The 13651-nt window shown below is 36.6% G+C and overlaps 1 protein-coding gene across 21 annotated transcripts in view; it reads right to left on the bottom strand.

The window, feature by feature from the left end:
* ASPH (aspartate beta-hydroxylase) overlaps window positions 1-13651 on the bottom strand; it is a 222165-nt gene that overhangs the window by 122532 nt on the left and 85982 nt on the right. For 13 of the 21 annotated variants that reach the window (XM_050801980.1, XM_050801982.1, XM_050801988.1 and 10 more), the window contains 3 exons: window positions 13150-13191; window positions 12772-12828; window positions 9158-9202 (listed from right to left, as the gene is read on the bottom strand). In XM_050801980.1, coding sequence (XP_050657937.1) covers window positions 9158-9202; window positions 12772-12828; window positions 13150-13191 — 144 coding nt within the window. Of the gene's footprint in view, window positions 1-87; window positions 1818-9157; window positions 9203-12771; window positions 12829-13149; window positions 13192-13651 lie in introns of those variants that run through there. The other 8 variants (XM_050801997.1, XM_050802000.1, XM_050802001.1 and 5 more) reach the window with 4 other exon arrangements.

Genomic DNA, 13651 nt, shown 5'->3' with positions numbered 1-13651 from the left:
TCTAAAATACCAGTAAGGATAAAATGAACTGATTTTATTATGTAACAAATTAAAAATATCTTATACTTCAAAAATAATGACAATATAGAGAATTCTTCTGTATTTTATTGCACTCAACATTTAATAGAAGACATTTACATTATTTTTAGAAAATCCATTGATGTTGCACAATGGCACATATTTGTAAAGACAAGGCTCATTAATTCAGATATTTGGAATTAAAAAGTATTTAAAGTTAACCACAGCATAATGAATCCTCAACGTCCAGAGTTCTATAAAAATCCAGTAAAACTTATTTTACTCGTTCATCAGTTTTATGTCACTTAGTTTTCCTAAAAAAATATGGCTTTATAAAAAGTAGCATTCTATAATTCACAAAATGAAGAGCTTTATTATAATTTGAGTATCACCTCTGTATCATCCATATCACAGCTTTAGAAAATTATTGCTTTTCTTATTATCTTATTATTTCAGGTTTCATTACACATTGAGTACCCATGCAGGACTCACTACATTGTATAATAACTATGATCTATAGTGATAAAAATATAGAAATCTCTTTCATTTTAACCCTAAAAGCAGGGGGAAAAAGTCACCTTATCTTAATGTTAACAAAATCAAGAGCTACCCCTAATATATCAATCGAACCACTTCTTATGGCTTTGCTTATAGTTGCTCATGGTCCTTTCAAAATGATGTGGTAGCTACCTTCTTTTCTGACAAAGGATTATTTTCAACACAGCAATTATTTCTGAGCCCAAAATAAACCACATTAAATAAAGAAGAAAATCTTCAGTGTAGAAAGAAAAAGGCTCATCGCTGTGAAATAGCAGCAGGCATCGGGCTCTGTGAGCTTGTCACACATCCTCAATCAACCCAGCTCGAGGCGTTACTGAGTTCATCTAGTAAGAGCACTGAGCGGTCTCTAGTGCTGCAGGGAAATTACTTAATTAGCCAAAGGCGGAATAATCTTTAAGTTATGCACCAGTAATTTATACAGATTTTCTAAAATTTAAACAAATGCTGAAGAGACTATAGCTATTATACGATTAATCTAAGGTGCTAACAAAGCATTTTTGCATGATAATAGTAGGGTCATTCTTTTTCCTTGTGTCTTAACAAGGAATTTCAGCTTTCCCCTCTCATTTGAATAAATAAATGATAATTTAAAACTTTCATTGAAATATTACATTTTTCTAATTAATCAGCTAAAAGTTACAACAATTTCAAAAGTGTTAATCTGAATACCTGAAGCTAATGTAGAAATTTTTGATAAGAATATCAGTGCAGATATATACAACTCAAATCTTCACAGCTAATGATGATCTCTGTTAGCGTTCTTAGGAGTGCTAACACAAAGTATTCTTAATAGCTTTTAAATCATGTTTAACGCAGTTTACACAAGTCAGTCCAACAGTTAGTGCTAATTACTAATAATATATGCAAACCCTGCCAACACAATTGCTGCTACATCACCAATATAATTATTAACTACTATCTGAAAAACACACATAAATTCAGGTAAGACTAAAAGCTATGTCATAAAAAGAAAAAAGAAATCCAATGGATCCACTAATGCTATCAAAAGGGACATGCAGGAATGTAACATGACATTTTTTAGAAACATGTGTTTCTAAAAAGAAAAAAAAATACACTAAAATGCCAGTGGACTATAATTCATTCAAAACATCTTTAGTGTTCCTTCCCAAAGATCTTGATCTGCTCAGTAATTGCTTCACAAGATCTATCACAGCGAGCGTATGGTTAGGCTGGTCCTCCTGTGGTGGTAGGGGCAGTCTTTTTGAAGCTTTAAGTATCTGCAAAAATAAGGGGAAATCTAAATTAAAGGACCAACCAGACATAGACTGTGAAACTGCTTCATTTTCATTCTACTTTTTAAAAAATCCACCAACAAAGTAATTTTGTTTTTTTTTTTTAAGGACAACTTGGTAACAGAATAATCAACTACCAAAAGAAGCTCCTGGGGATGACTTGCAAAGCTACTGATGAAAATCTGAGGTTCTTTAGAGCACTCGAGAATTACAACTGAACTGAATAATCTCAATCTTTTAAGAAACACAGCATTAAATTTTTCTTCAATATTTTCACTCTATTAAAAAGAAACAGAAATCTAGTATGGTATTTGAAAAATAAACAAACAGTTTCAAGGATCAACTGGACACTATAAGCTGCATTTAAAATATATTGCTTTAAAAATTAAAATAAATTTAAAACATATTGATAACATAAATGGTTGACAATAAAAGTATATAAGTATTTTAAAAGAAGTAAAATTAATCCCTATCCAAGTTTTTACAACTTCTTTTTCATTCTTAACTTTAGTATCTGATTTGTTTTACTATTGCAGCATTGGATTTGTGTTACAATTAAACTAGAAAAGGAGCTGGTACACAGAAAGGCCCTGCAAAATCTTGATATAATTTTTAAAGCTGGATTCCAATATTTCCTTTCTTCTTTCCTCCTTTCCTAACAATTTCTATCTATCTATCTACACATAAGCAACCAAAACTTTTTATGTAAGTGGAATTGTTTGAGAACTAGACATTTTATGTATATCTTTACATATCCAACATAAATGAATGCTTATATTCCCTCAAAAAGGCAGTACAAAAATATTCATAGCCGCTTTCTTCATAGTCAACAAATGAGGAAAAAAAAAACCTGTGTCCGTTAACATTAGGATGGATTAAAAACTGTAGGAAATAGTTACGAATTAGAGCAAATGACTACACATAACAAGGTGGATGAAACCACAGACAAGATGTTGAACAGAAACAAGTCGCAAAAACAAATGTGTGTGTTTACAGATCTTAAATTCAAGAGCAGACAAAACTAATCTACGATGACGCAGTTCACAAGAATGGTTACTTCTGGCTGGGGTATTACTGAGAGGTAGGAAGAGGAAGACATTTCTGGGGTGCTAAAAGCTTTACATCTTTTTATCTTGATCTGAGTAATGGGTACAAGTATATACACATGGAAAAATTCAACATTTAAGCACTTCCACATGTGTAAATTATATCCCAATAGAAAAGTTTTTTTTTTAATGAGTTTTAGATTGTCTTAGCATTCAACAATTTTCTGGACTTTGATTTAAGAGGAAGATACATTTCAGAAGTACCTTGAGAAAATGGAAAGTTGTTCAAAGTATAACGATGAGTATTCATAAAAAGGCAAATAAACTAAAAGTTCTATGGCAATTTTGAACAATTCCACTACATGTCTGAAGACTCCACTCATAAGTGGTTATGGTGTAAATCTAACATCTCCAAAATCAGGACTGCCATCTCTTTTGCTACTCTCCATTTCCTCCTGCCTTCTCTCCCTCCATTAACATTCTGCCATTCATTCACAAGGACTCAAGCCAGAAATGTAGGAACCTGGACTCCTCTCCCTCTCCCATCAAATTATTTCCAGCCCCAGTTTACATGAAATCAGACACCTTTCCATTCATTCTACTACAGCCAAGCTCCCACCATTTTAGTTTAGCCTATGGTAGCTGCCTCTTACTAGTCTCTACCTCCTTGCTGGACTAACTGTTTTCAAATTGAGATTCGATCATGTGACTCCTCTGCTTGGATTTTTTCAGTGGCTTCTTGTCATTTTTAGGCACAGATCCAAATTTTTTTTTTTTTTTTTTTGAGACAGGGCCTCACTCTGTCACGCAGGCTAGAGTGCAGTGGTGTGATCATAGCCTACTGTAGCTTTGACCTCCTGGACGCAAGGAATCCTTCTACCTCAGCCTTCTGAGTAGCTGGGACTACAGGCATGTGGCACCAAGCCTGGCTATTTTTTTTTTTTTTTTTTTTTTAAGAGATGGGGTTTCACTGTTGCCCAGGCTGGTCTCAAACTCCTGAACTCAAGCAGTCCTCCCACGTTGGCCTCCCAAAGTGCTGGCAATACAGGCGTGAACCACTGTGTCCAGCAAATCAACACTTTTAAACATAGTATATAAGATCCTCTGAGAAGAGACACTTGCCTACATTTCCCCTGTCCTCTTTCACCCGTCTGGCATGCTGTCATGGCCTTTGTGCTCTGTAGGCTCTAGCTTCCTCTGCTCTCCTCCTGCCAGCTCCTGGAGCTTTTTATCAACACCTCAAAACACCTAAAACTAGCACAAGGACATCTGGGAGGCTAACCTCATTCTCTGTCCCACCCCTCTGAAGCGGGGTGAGACATCTCTCCTTCTGTGTGTTGCTGTCCACAGCTCTGAGAAATTAATTGTACTTATTTTACTCCACCATGTACCCACAGGACTGTGAACCAAGCCAGCACAGCATTGTCAATCATGTATCTTCACTGGCCAGCACAGAGCCTATACCACAGCAGTTGCTCAATATGTATTTTTTGAATAGATGATCAATAACAACAATATATATACAAAGCACTTATGGAATATTAGCTACTAAGAATATAAAATCAATTTCCCTCTTTGCCCCAGATCTCTGGTGTTGCTAGCCTAAAACCGGTTATAGGCCTTACCGATCAATGTTAAAAAATGCTGGGTGATGGGGAGACCTGAGTGAAAGTTCTGGATGGATGCAATGGAGTGAAACCATTACCACTGCTAGAATACTCAGCAGTGGGATAAGTTGCAAGTGGCATCTCCATTTTTAAAGAGAGGAGCAGCAGAATTACCCAGGAACCATGATGCTCATGTATCTCATTCTGAAGAACATAATTACATAAAGCATAAACTGACTTTTAAAATTCTTTTCTGGCATGGTATAACAGAAAAATAGTTAATAGACTCGGTCATATGACCTAAAGTATTGTTTGAGAGGAAACTTTACTCCAATGAGCTTTCACAAGTAATTCCTTCATAAGTCATTCAATTTGTGTTATGTATATTTATGCTGTCATATTGCTACAAATATGCTGTATGGTTTCAAGTAAAAATACGAATTTAAGGAGAAAGGTGAAAACTTGCTAATGGATGAGAAATTCCAAAATCAATCTTAAAAATCTAATATTCAAAATGATTGGCCTGCAATATCAGAAAAATCAAATCTTAAGCTTGAGCTTCCGCATGCTTGCCAAGAATCCACCTGCACAGCACTTAAAAATTTATAAATATGCAAGAAAGAAGGCAGGATGAAAACTACTGGACAACTTACTTTTCTACTATACATCATAATTCAACCTTTGACATTCCTGAGGCCTATGTGATGAACTAATGCAGATTAATAGAAAGACGCTGAAGAATATATAACACATCTGATTTTACCACACCAAAACAGCTCTTAAATCTCTCAGCTGTTAGGTCTTCATTTGTTTAAAATCCTTTCAAAAATGGCAGCTGACAGTGTGGACTCTGGAGCCAGAATGCAAGGATCAATCCCATTTCTACCACTTGTCAGCTCTGTGATCTGGGGAAGGTTACTTGGCCTTGCTGTGCCTCAGTGTTCTCATCTGTAAAATGGAGAGAATGGCATATCTACCTCTTGAGGTCTTAGAACTATTAAAGGTCAATCCATGGAACATGCTTAGAAGAGCACCTACATAATGCTTAATAAACATGAAAGTTCACTGTCCCCTACTTTAGATGGAGGCAATGGTGATAATGCCCCTTGGGAATAGCACATTGATAGCTACATTATTATGAACTTTGATAAGCTATATTAAGACTGTATAACTTAGTCTTGGGATAATCAGGAAAGGCAGATCAATCATCAGTTAGGTTCCAAGGGCCAAGAAAAAGTGAACGAATATCCAGCACTTTGCAGAAGTCCTCAATTTGAGTCTTCCACTGAATAAAAGAATTTTAAAGACTGAAAAATGGCAAGGAGGTAGGCCTTACAATGAGTGTTCCTGCAATCAGATGCAAAATTAGACTGAGAAAAAATATCACAAATATAAATTTATGAAGATTGCACAAGTGAATAATAAAAACATTGTAATATGAAGTAGGACTAAGTATAAGACTTAAGACTTATAGAAAATAAGAAAACCAAGTGCAATGGTTAAAAATACAGTCACATGTCACGTAGCAATGTTTTCGATAGACCAAATATACAATGGTAGTCCCATTTGATAATGAAAATTCCTATTGTCTAGTTGCATCTTAGCTTTCATAACATCCCAGCACAACACATTACTCACGTGTGTGGTGATGCTGGCGTAAACGAATCTACTGCTCTGCCAGTTGTATCAAACAATTATGCACAATACATAATACATGACAATGATAATAAAGGACTATTAATGGTTTTACTCTCCTATACTTTTATGGTTCTTTTAGACTATATTCTTACTAGTTAAAAAAAAAAAGTTAACTGTAAAACAGCCTCAGGCAGGTCCTTTAGGAGGTATTCCAGAAGAAGTCATTGTTATCATAGATGGCAACTCTATGCCTGTTATTACACATGAAGACCTTTCAGTGGGACAAGATGTGGTGGTGAAAGACAGTGATATTGATGATCCTGCAGGCCTAGGCTAATATGTCTGTTTGTGTCTTAGTTTTTAACAAAAAAGTTTAAAAAGGTTTTAAAAAATTGAAAATAAAAATGCTTATAAAATAAAGATATAAAAATATTTTTATATGGCTATACATGTTTGTGTTTTAAACTAATTTTTATTACAAAATCATCAAAAAGTTTTTAAAAATTAGGTTTACAAATTTAAAAAAATTACAGTAAACCAAGGTTAATTATTAAAGAAAAATTTTAATAAATTTAGTGTAGCCCAGCATTTATAAAGTCTACAGTAGGGTACAGTAATGTCCTAGGCTTTCACATTCACTCACCACTCACTTGCTGATTCACTCAGAGCAAATTCCAGTCCTGGAAGCTCTACTCATCAAGTGCCGTATACAAGTATATCTTTTTATTTAATCTTCTATACCAATTTTTACCATACTTTATCTATGTTTAGATATGTTTTCATACACAAATATTTATCATTGCATTATAACTGCCTATGGTATTCAGTACAGTAACATGCTGTACAGGTTTGTAGTTTAGAAGCAATATGCTGTATCATATAGCCTAGATGTATATGTAGTAGGCTACTCTATGATGTTCATACATGGACAAAATCACCTAACGACACATTCTCAGTCTGTATCCCTGTCATTAAGTAACACATGACTGTATTGCTGACTCTCAGCCTTACATCCTCTACTGGCAGGGTCAAACTACCACAATGCAGTGGATCATTCAAATGTTTATGATACCAAGTTATAGGTTACAACTCCCCATGAGGTCTTTCAGAATGGAGCTTCTCTTGATCTTGTTTGGAGGTTCTAGCAGGGAAGCACAGCTACTCATATACCCTTCACTGAAGATAGGTCCTCCTCTATCGGGGATGGTCGTCCTCTTCAACTGAGCATGCAGCTTTGGGAGGGACGCACATGGAGTGGAGAGGGAGGAAGGGGACACCTGCCTGGCCAGTCAGATCAGCCAAATCGACCCTGGCGATCAATGGGGTGACAGATGTCACAGCCAGATGACCCTCACGTCCATCACAGAGGTAGATCTTGGTCTACCTCTAAGATCAGGCTAATTAAATACTAAACAATAGTCAGAGCCACCACTTACTGAGAGCTTATTATAGGTCGGGAACTATGCACATTAATCAAATCTTCATTTGTATGTGCTTTGGTTCTTAAAAATCTAAAAAAAGCACCTTACTCCATCACCTCAGACACTTGGTGTTTCATATTTACATTCCAAATAAAACCATTGGGTTCAGTTATAAAATGATAAAATAAAAGTATAGAAATTTTTGGTCTGAAAAATATTATCTTTCATATCTTCACAAAAATTAGATCACTATTTTAAAATATGAACTATAACTAGAAATATATTAATGTTGTAGAAACATTACTTTTAGGAATATAAAATAATTTTCTGTTAAGGCATGGAATAGTCATCAAAATGCTAATTCTGTAACTGGTCCTGCCTTTTTGATAGGAACAGGGTACTCTGTGAAGCATTATTCAAAAATGAAAAGGAAACCAGCAGAAGGACATAAATATCAGCTGCCCTTGCCATGTCCAAGCTGCCCTTGCCATGTCCACTGCCTAGTAGTCATCATGTAAAAGGTCAATTTCTCCATGGACTGCTTTTCTCATTTATATTATAATACTAATAATTCCATTCTCTTAATCAAATATTTGTTTCTACAGATAATTATTATTAATGCACATGACAGGAAAATTATCAAAACCTAAGGCATCCCATATAAAACTAAATATATTCTTTGATTATTTTATCCTTTTTTATTATTAAAGAAAGAAAATTGAAATTTAGTATTTAATAAATTTTGGCAGGCACAATTATTTCTACCAAAATCAGTAATAGGAATGCATATCACTGCTACAAAATTCATGTTAAAATGGAGAAAACATAAGTAAAGGTTGAACAAATAAATATGACACAAAAATAAAATGCAGAAATGAGAAGAAATACACTTGGGAAAGAGGGAGGATTTTCCAAATCCTCTTTGATAGAACATTCTTTCCCACTACGAGAATAGGAGGTTTGTAAACTCACTTCTCTTTGCAGGTATAGTTTATGTCATCTCTAAAATGCATTTGAAAGCATAGGCTTTGGTGGAAATGCTGTTCCCATTCTTTATACTAACTGGTGACAAGAGGGGTCAGGTGGAGGAAAGTAGGAAAAAACAGGGAAAAGTGTGCAATGCAGAACTAAAAGGAAACACCCTGGGGCACTGACAAGCACTGGGCAGCCTGGACTGTCACAAAGCACTAAACATGCTCTCAGGAGAGATGGGGAATGGGGAGGAAGAGGAGTAATGTCACAATTTACACACTATTCAACTTTCATCCTAAGGCAATTCTGATTCCACATCCTCCATCAAATAGTCTGTCAATCAAAGAGGAAAACAAAAAAAATCTAGCTTCTACTACTACCACCGTCTATAATGGCAAAATCATATGATCATTAACGCTCCTCAAATTCTAGCTCAGCGAATATGTACTGCACTGAATCTGATGTGTATTTTCCATTACTTTGGTTGAACTGATAAAAACATAGAAAAATTTTAAATTAAGGTATAGTTAATCTCTCTCAAAATTTTTATGCTTCGTAGATTCATTATAAAGCTGCTGGTAATATTAACAGGATATATAAGAATAACAAAAGAGGAAAATACAACACCCAAAATGTCATACCTGGTGGTACTTCCTGTTGTTCTTCCACAGGAGAAATGCTTACTTCTAAAACAGATAATAAATTTATAATCTGTTACATATTGCTGATCAGTGTTTAAAATATGCATTGCCAGATTTAAGTAATGATGATACTTTTCACAGACTTTTTAAAAAATTCAATTGAAATCATAATAAAAACATTAGGCTTTTATAGCCTCACAACAAAGAACGATCAGCTACAACTTAGCAAAATGTTGTGTATTTCTCAACGGTTCAGCATAGTAGGTTTTATAGTACCTGCCTGACTAACCTCACACTCCACTGCCCAGCAAAGGAGCTATGGACTAAAACCTAAGCTTCCCCCACAATTTTGCATCAGATTTGATAAGAGAGCTGTGGAAAGACACTTGGTCGCTTCAACCCAGTTACAACTAAAGAGATAGTAGATATCCCCACCCAGTGATTTAAAGACATAGTGATCTGATTTGCTCTATGAAATTACATCACATATTAATATCTTCAAACCTAGCAACCTATTTAATGTTACCTTAACCTAGAGATAAGATTATATCAACATTTCCTTTGGTCCTTAAGAATTGTTAACAATCGGGCCAAGCACGGTGGCTCACACCTATAATCCCACCACTTTGGGAGGCTGAGGCGGGCTGATTACCTGAGGTCGGGAGTTTGAGACCAGCCTGACCAACATGGAGAAACCCAGTCTCTACTAAAAATAAAAAACTAGCTGGGCATGGTGGCACATGCCTGAAATCCCAGCTACTCGGGAGGCTGAGGCAGGAGAATCACTTGAACCTGGGAGGTGGAGGTTGTGGTGAGCTGAGATCGTGCCATTGCACTCCAGCCTGGGCAACAAGAGCTAAACTCTGTCTCAAAAAAAAAAAAAAAAAAGAATTGTTAACAATCTTTGGCCAAAAGAAAGATTTTTTTAACAGCATTTTCTAAAACACAAAATATTTATGGAGCTATTTTAATAATTTTTCTTCTTGCATTAATTTGCTTCTAATTATAAAAATGACACATGCTCAAAACAGAATATTTGGGAATATTTTACATAAAAGTAATTGAAAACAGCAACAAAAATCACACCCATTCCCACTAACCACTGTTAGTGTCTGGCAATACTTCTTTCTTATAATGGCAGTGCAGTGACCATTGAATAGCTATGTTGTGACTGGTTTTTAATAGGTTTGCCTGTTTATTTTGTTCTTAATTATCTGGAGACATATTAACACTTTATCAACAGAACAGAATGTATTAGGTTGGTGCAAAAGTAACAGCAAAACCAATACATTCTATTAATAATTTTCTTCTCTCTAACTGGCCCCATTATCTAAAAGTTACTTAAACCAAAAAAAGGCCCCCTTTATTCCTCATCTTTGCTTCACAACCATCAGGAAAGTCAATTAATTTTAATTCTAAAATATATCTCAAGTTCAACACTTTCCCCTCCATTCCCACTGCCATGATCTTATTTTAGGCTACCACAATCACTTCCTTGGATTAGTACAAAATATTTTCCTAACAGGGTGTTTCGCTCTGCTTCCATTCTTGCGCCATTCAATCTAGTGAAAGTAATTCACTTTCACATCTAAAACAAAAATCAGATTATGCTGTATCTTAATAATTTTCATAATTCACACTGTGCCTAGAATATAATCCAAAAACCCTTGGTAGGCCTTGCAAGGTCCTGACTGATCTGTACCTATCTCTTTATTGGTCAAGCCAGTTTGAGTTTGGTTTTCTATCATCTGCAACTGAAAGTAACTTTACTGACACAGATGAAGAATAACAGAAGGGTTTAAACACAGGGCTGATACAATGACAGCTATACTTTTGGACAGATCATCCTAATAGCATGTGAAAGATGGATTTGAAGGGGACAAGAACAGAGTCAAGATGTCTAGCTAGCAGACTACTGCTATTATCTAGGAAGATGAGAAAGGGCCGAGCCAGACAAAGGGCTGTACAAGAGCTAAGGAGAAAAAAATGGATTTGAGAAATGTTTAGGGAGTCTATTAATGTGTCTTGGGATTAGCTATAGAGACAGAGGGAGAGGAGGACTCAAAAATGAGTTCCAAGTTTCTGGTCGGGGAATCCAAGTATATATTGATACAACTGGCCGAGAGAAGAGGAGACAGGGAAAACGAGGTTGGTTGGTGTGAGAGATGAGCTCCCCTCACTGCCCACTCAGGCACTGCAGGAGTCCAGCACAGAAGCTGCAGGGTGGGCGGCAGGTGCACAGCTGGGTGCCCCACTGCCCAGGACAGGAAACTTCCTTAGCAGCCTCTGCTACATCCTCTATCAACATATTAAAATACTGAAAAGTCTTAGGAAAAAAAATATTTCTAAACCAAGAAAGGTAGGGTCAAATTGCATAGTTCTTTTCTATAAACCATATGTAGGGTAGGTTGGAGAAAGTTCTTCCCAGAGATTATGGGTTTCTATCTTCTGATTCTTACCAAATAAACACATAGACTCAGTGATATTCTTCAGAAAATTAACATCCCTCATAGAGAACTGAGTAACAAAAGGTGAGAAAAAATCTCAACTCAATCCAGCCTTGCTACACAGAGCTGGATCCTGCCTTTACACAAGGGCCCACAGTGCCTGTACAGGGGTCTCTTGCAGCAGCTAAGTATACACAGAGAGCAATTTTAGCCTCCCCCATTTCCTTATACCTATCTCCCCCCATTTCAGTCAGCTGCACCATTCCATTTTCCGTTCTGCCTAAACAAGCTCAAAAGCAGTAACATTTAATCTGAAAGGTGACAATTAGCTGCTCCTAAATAAATTTTAAGAGCAATTTTACGAGCAAAATTCTCCCTGTTACATGCTCCTCCTGGCAACTTATGGTTGTTAAAGCAGACACTCCTATTCCCTCACACCTTCACATCCCCATGCAGAGTCACCCACACACCCCAGTCCTGGGTCGAATGTCCCCTTGGTCACTTACAGCTATGAAACCTAGGGCTAGTCAGTCACCTGACCTCACTCCAGCTTCGGGTCTTCATTTGCAAAATAAGTACAAAGATCTCTGCCCTCCCTGTTTCTCAGTGTCTACTACGAGGAGCAACCGAAACAATATATGTGAAATAACTCTGTAAACTGCTAAGAACTAATTTAAATCTGAGTTCTATTGAAGCGCCACTGTTTAATACATGCAATTATTTTTGTTTTTCAGAAACCATCCCTTCAGTTCTCTGCCACGGAAAAAAAATATAGTTTTGTTTTCCCAGCTGAGTCATGACATAAAGACCCGTCTTTCAACCCGTCTCTGCCCATAGCTACGCCCTTCTCACCAGCTCGCCCCTCAGGGGTGGTAACCTGCTGCTACTCAGGGTAGCCCTCCACACCCTCAGTTGTTTGCTGTTACAGTAGCCTGTTTCTATCACTATCATTGTACTTCTCATAATCCTTAATTCCTTTATTGATTATCTGTTTGGCCACTGGAATGCCAGCCCCAGTGAAAACAGGGCTCTGTCTTTTCTTCCCTCTTGTACTCCTAGCTCCTGAGCACTGTACAGACAGCAAGCAGGAAATGTTCAATAAATAATTGAATAAACAAACATAATTCTCATATGGAAGGTAAAACCACTTCCATAAATTTAACTTACCTTCTACAATTACCTGTGTTACTTCTACAGGATTATCCTCAGGAGGAACAGTTACTTCTAAAATAAATAATAAAATCAGAATCCATTACGTGTTGCCAACCAGTGACACATCTTACATTCACTCGCCTTCACTCAGATTCCTAAATTAACTCGCGTCCACTGAGATGGCTAAATTTGACTCTTTTTAAACTGGGTCTTCTGATGGAGAGTATTTACACTACAATATTAACTTTAACTTTGATACTCAATTATTTTCTTACTGACTTGAAAATGTCTTGCATTTTTTCTACACTGATTCTTTGTTCCACAAGTAAGAGTTTTAACAAAATACAGGGAAAGCTGACTTGCAGAAAATATCTGCTTATAGAAAAAACTTACCTGTGACTTCTATCCTTTCATTTTCTGGAGGTTCATATACTACTAAAAAAAAAAAAAAGAAACAAAATCCCGTAACTTTCATCGTAACACAAAAACTGACAACATGCTTCAAGGGTAGAGACAATGCCTTACACATCTTTGAACCTGCAAGATTTAGTCACTGGGAAACAGTCGACTAGAGAGTAGGATGGAGAAGAGTTTCGTCTCGGGTAAAACAGGCTTGGGTTCTAATTCCAGGGCAGTCACTTACTACCTGTTTAAAATTTTCTTCGCATCTGTGGTGGAGGTTTTGAATTAGCCGAAACTGTACCCTGGGAATCAACTGGATCCTGGTGTTCATGGGCAGATTCCCTGCTTTTGTTTAGGAAACAATTCTCAGACCTCTAACCTGGGACCAAACGCCTCTGCCGCCAGCCCCTGAGAATAAAGTGTTCCCCACCCTAATCAGGTTGTGCTGCCCTTGCCTCCCTCATTTGCTGGCACAAGGGTCAGCGTTTCTTCT

The sequence above is a fragment of the Macaca thibetana genome, chromosome 8 (assembly GCF_024542745.1).
Source record: "Macaca thibetana thibetana isolate TM-01 chromosome 8, ASM2454274v1, whole genome shotgun sequence".
NCBI lineage: Eukaryota > Metazoa > Chordata > Mammalia > Primates > Cercopithecidae > Macaca > Macaca thibetana.
Note: the sequence above shows the minus strand (reverse complement) of the source record. Positions and strands in the feature narration are given on the sequence as shown.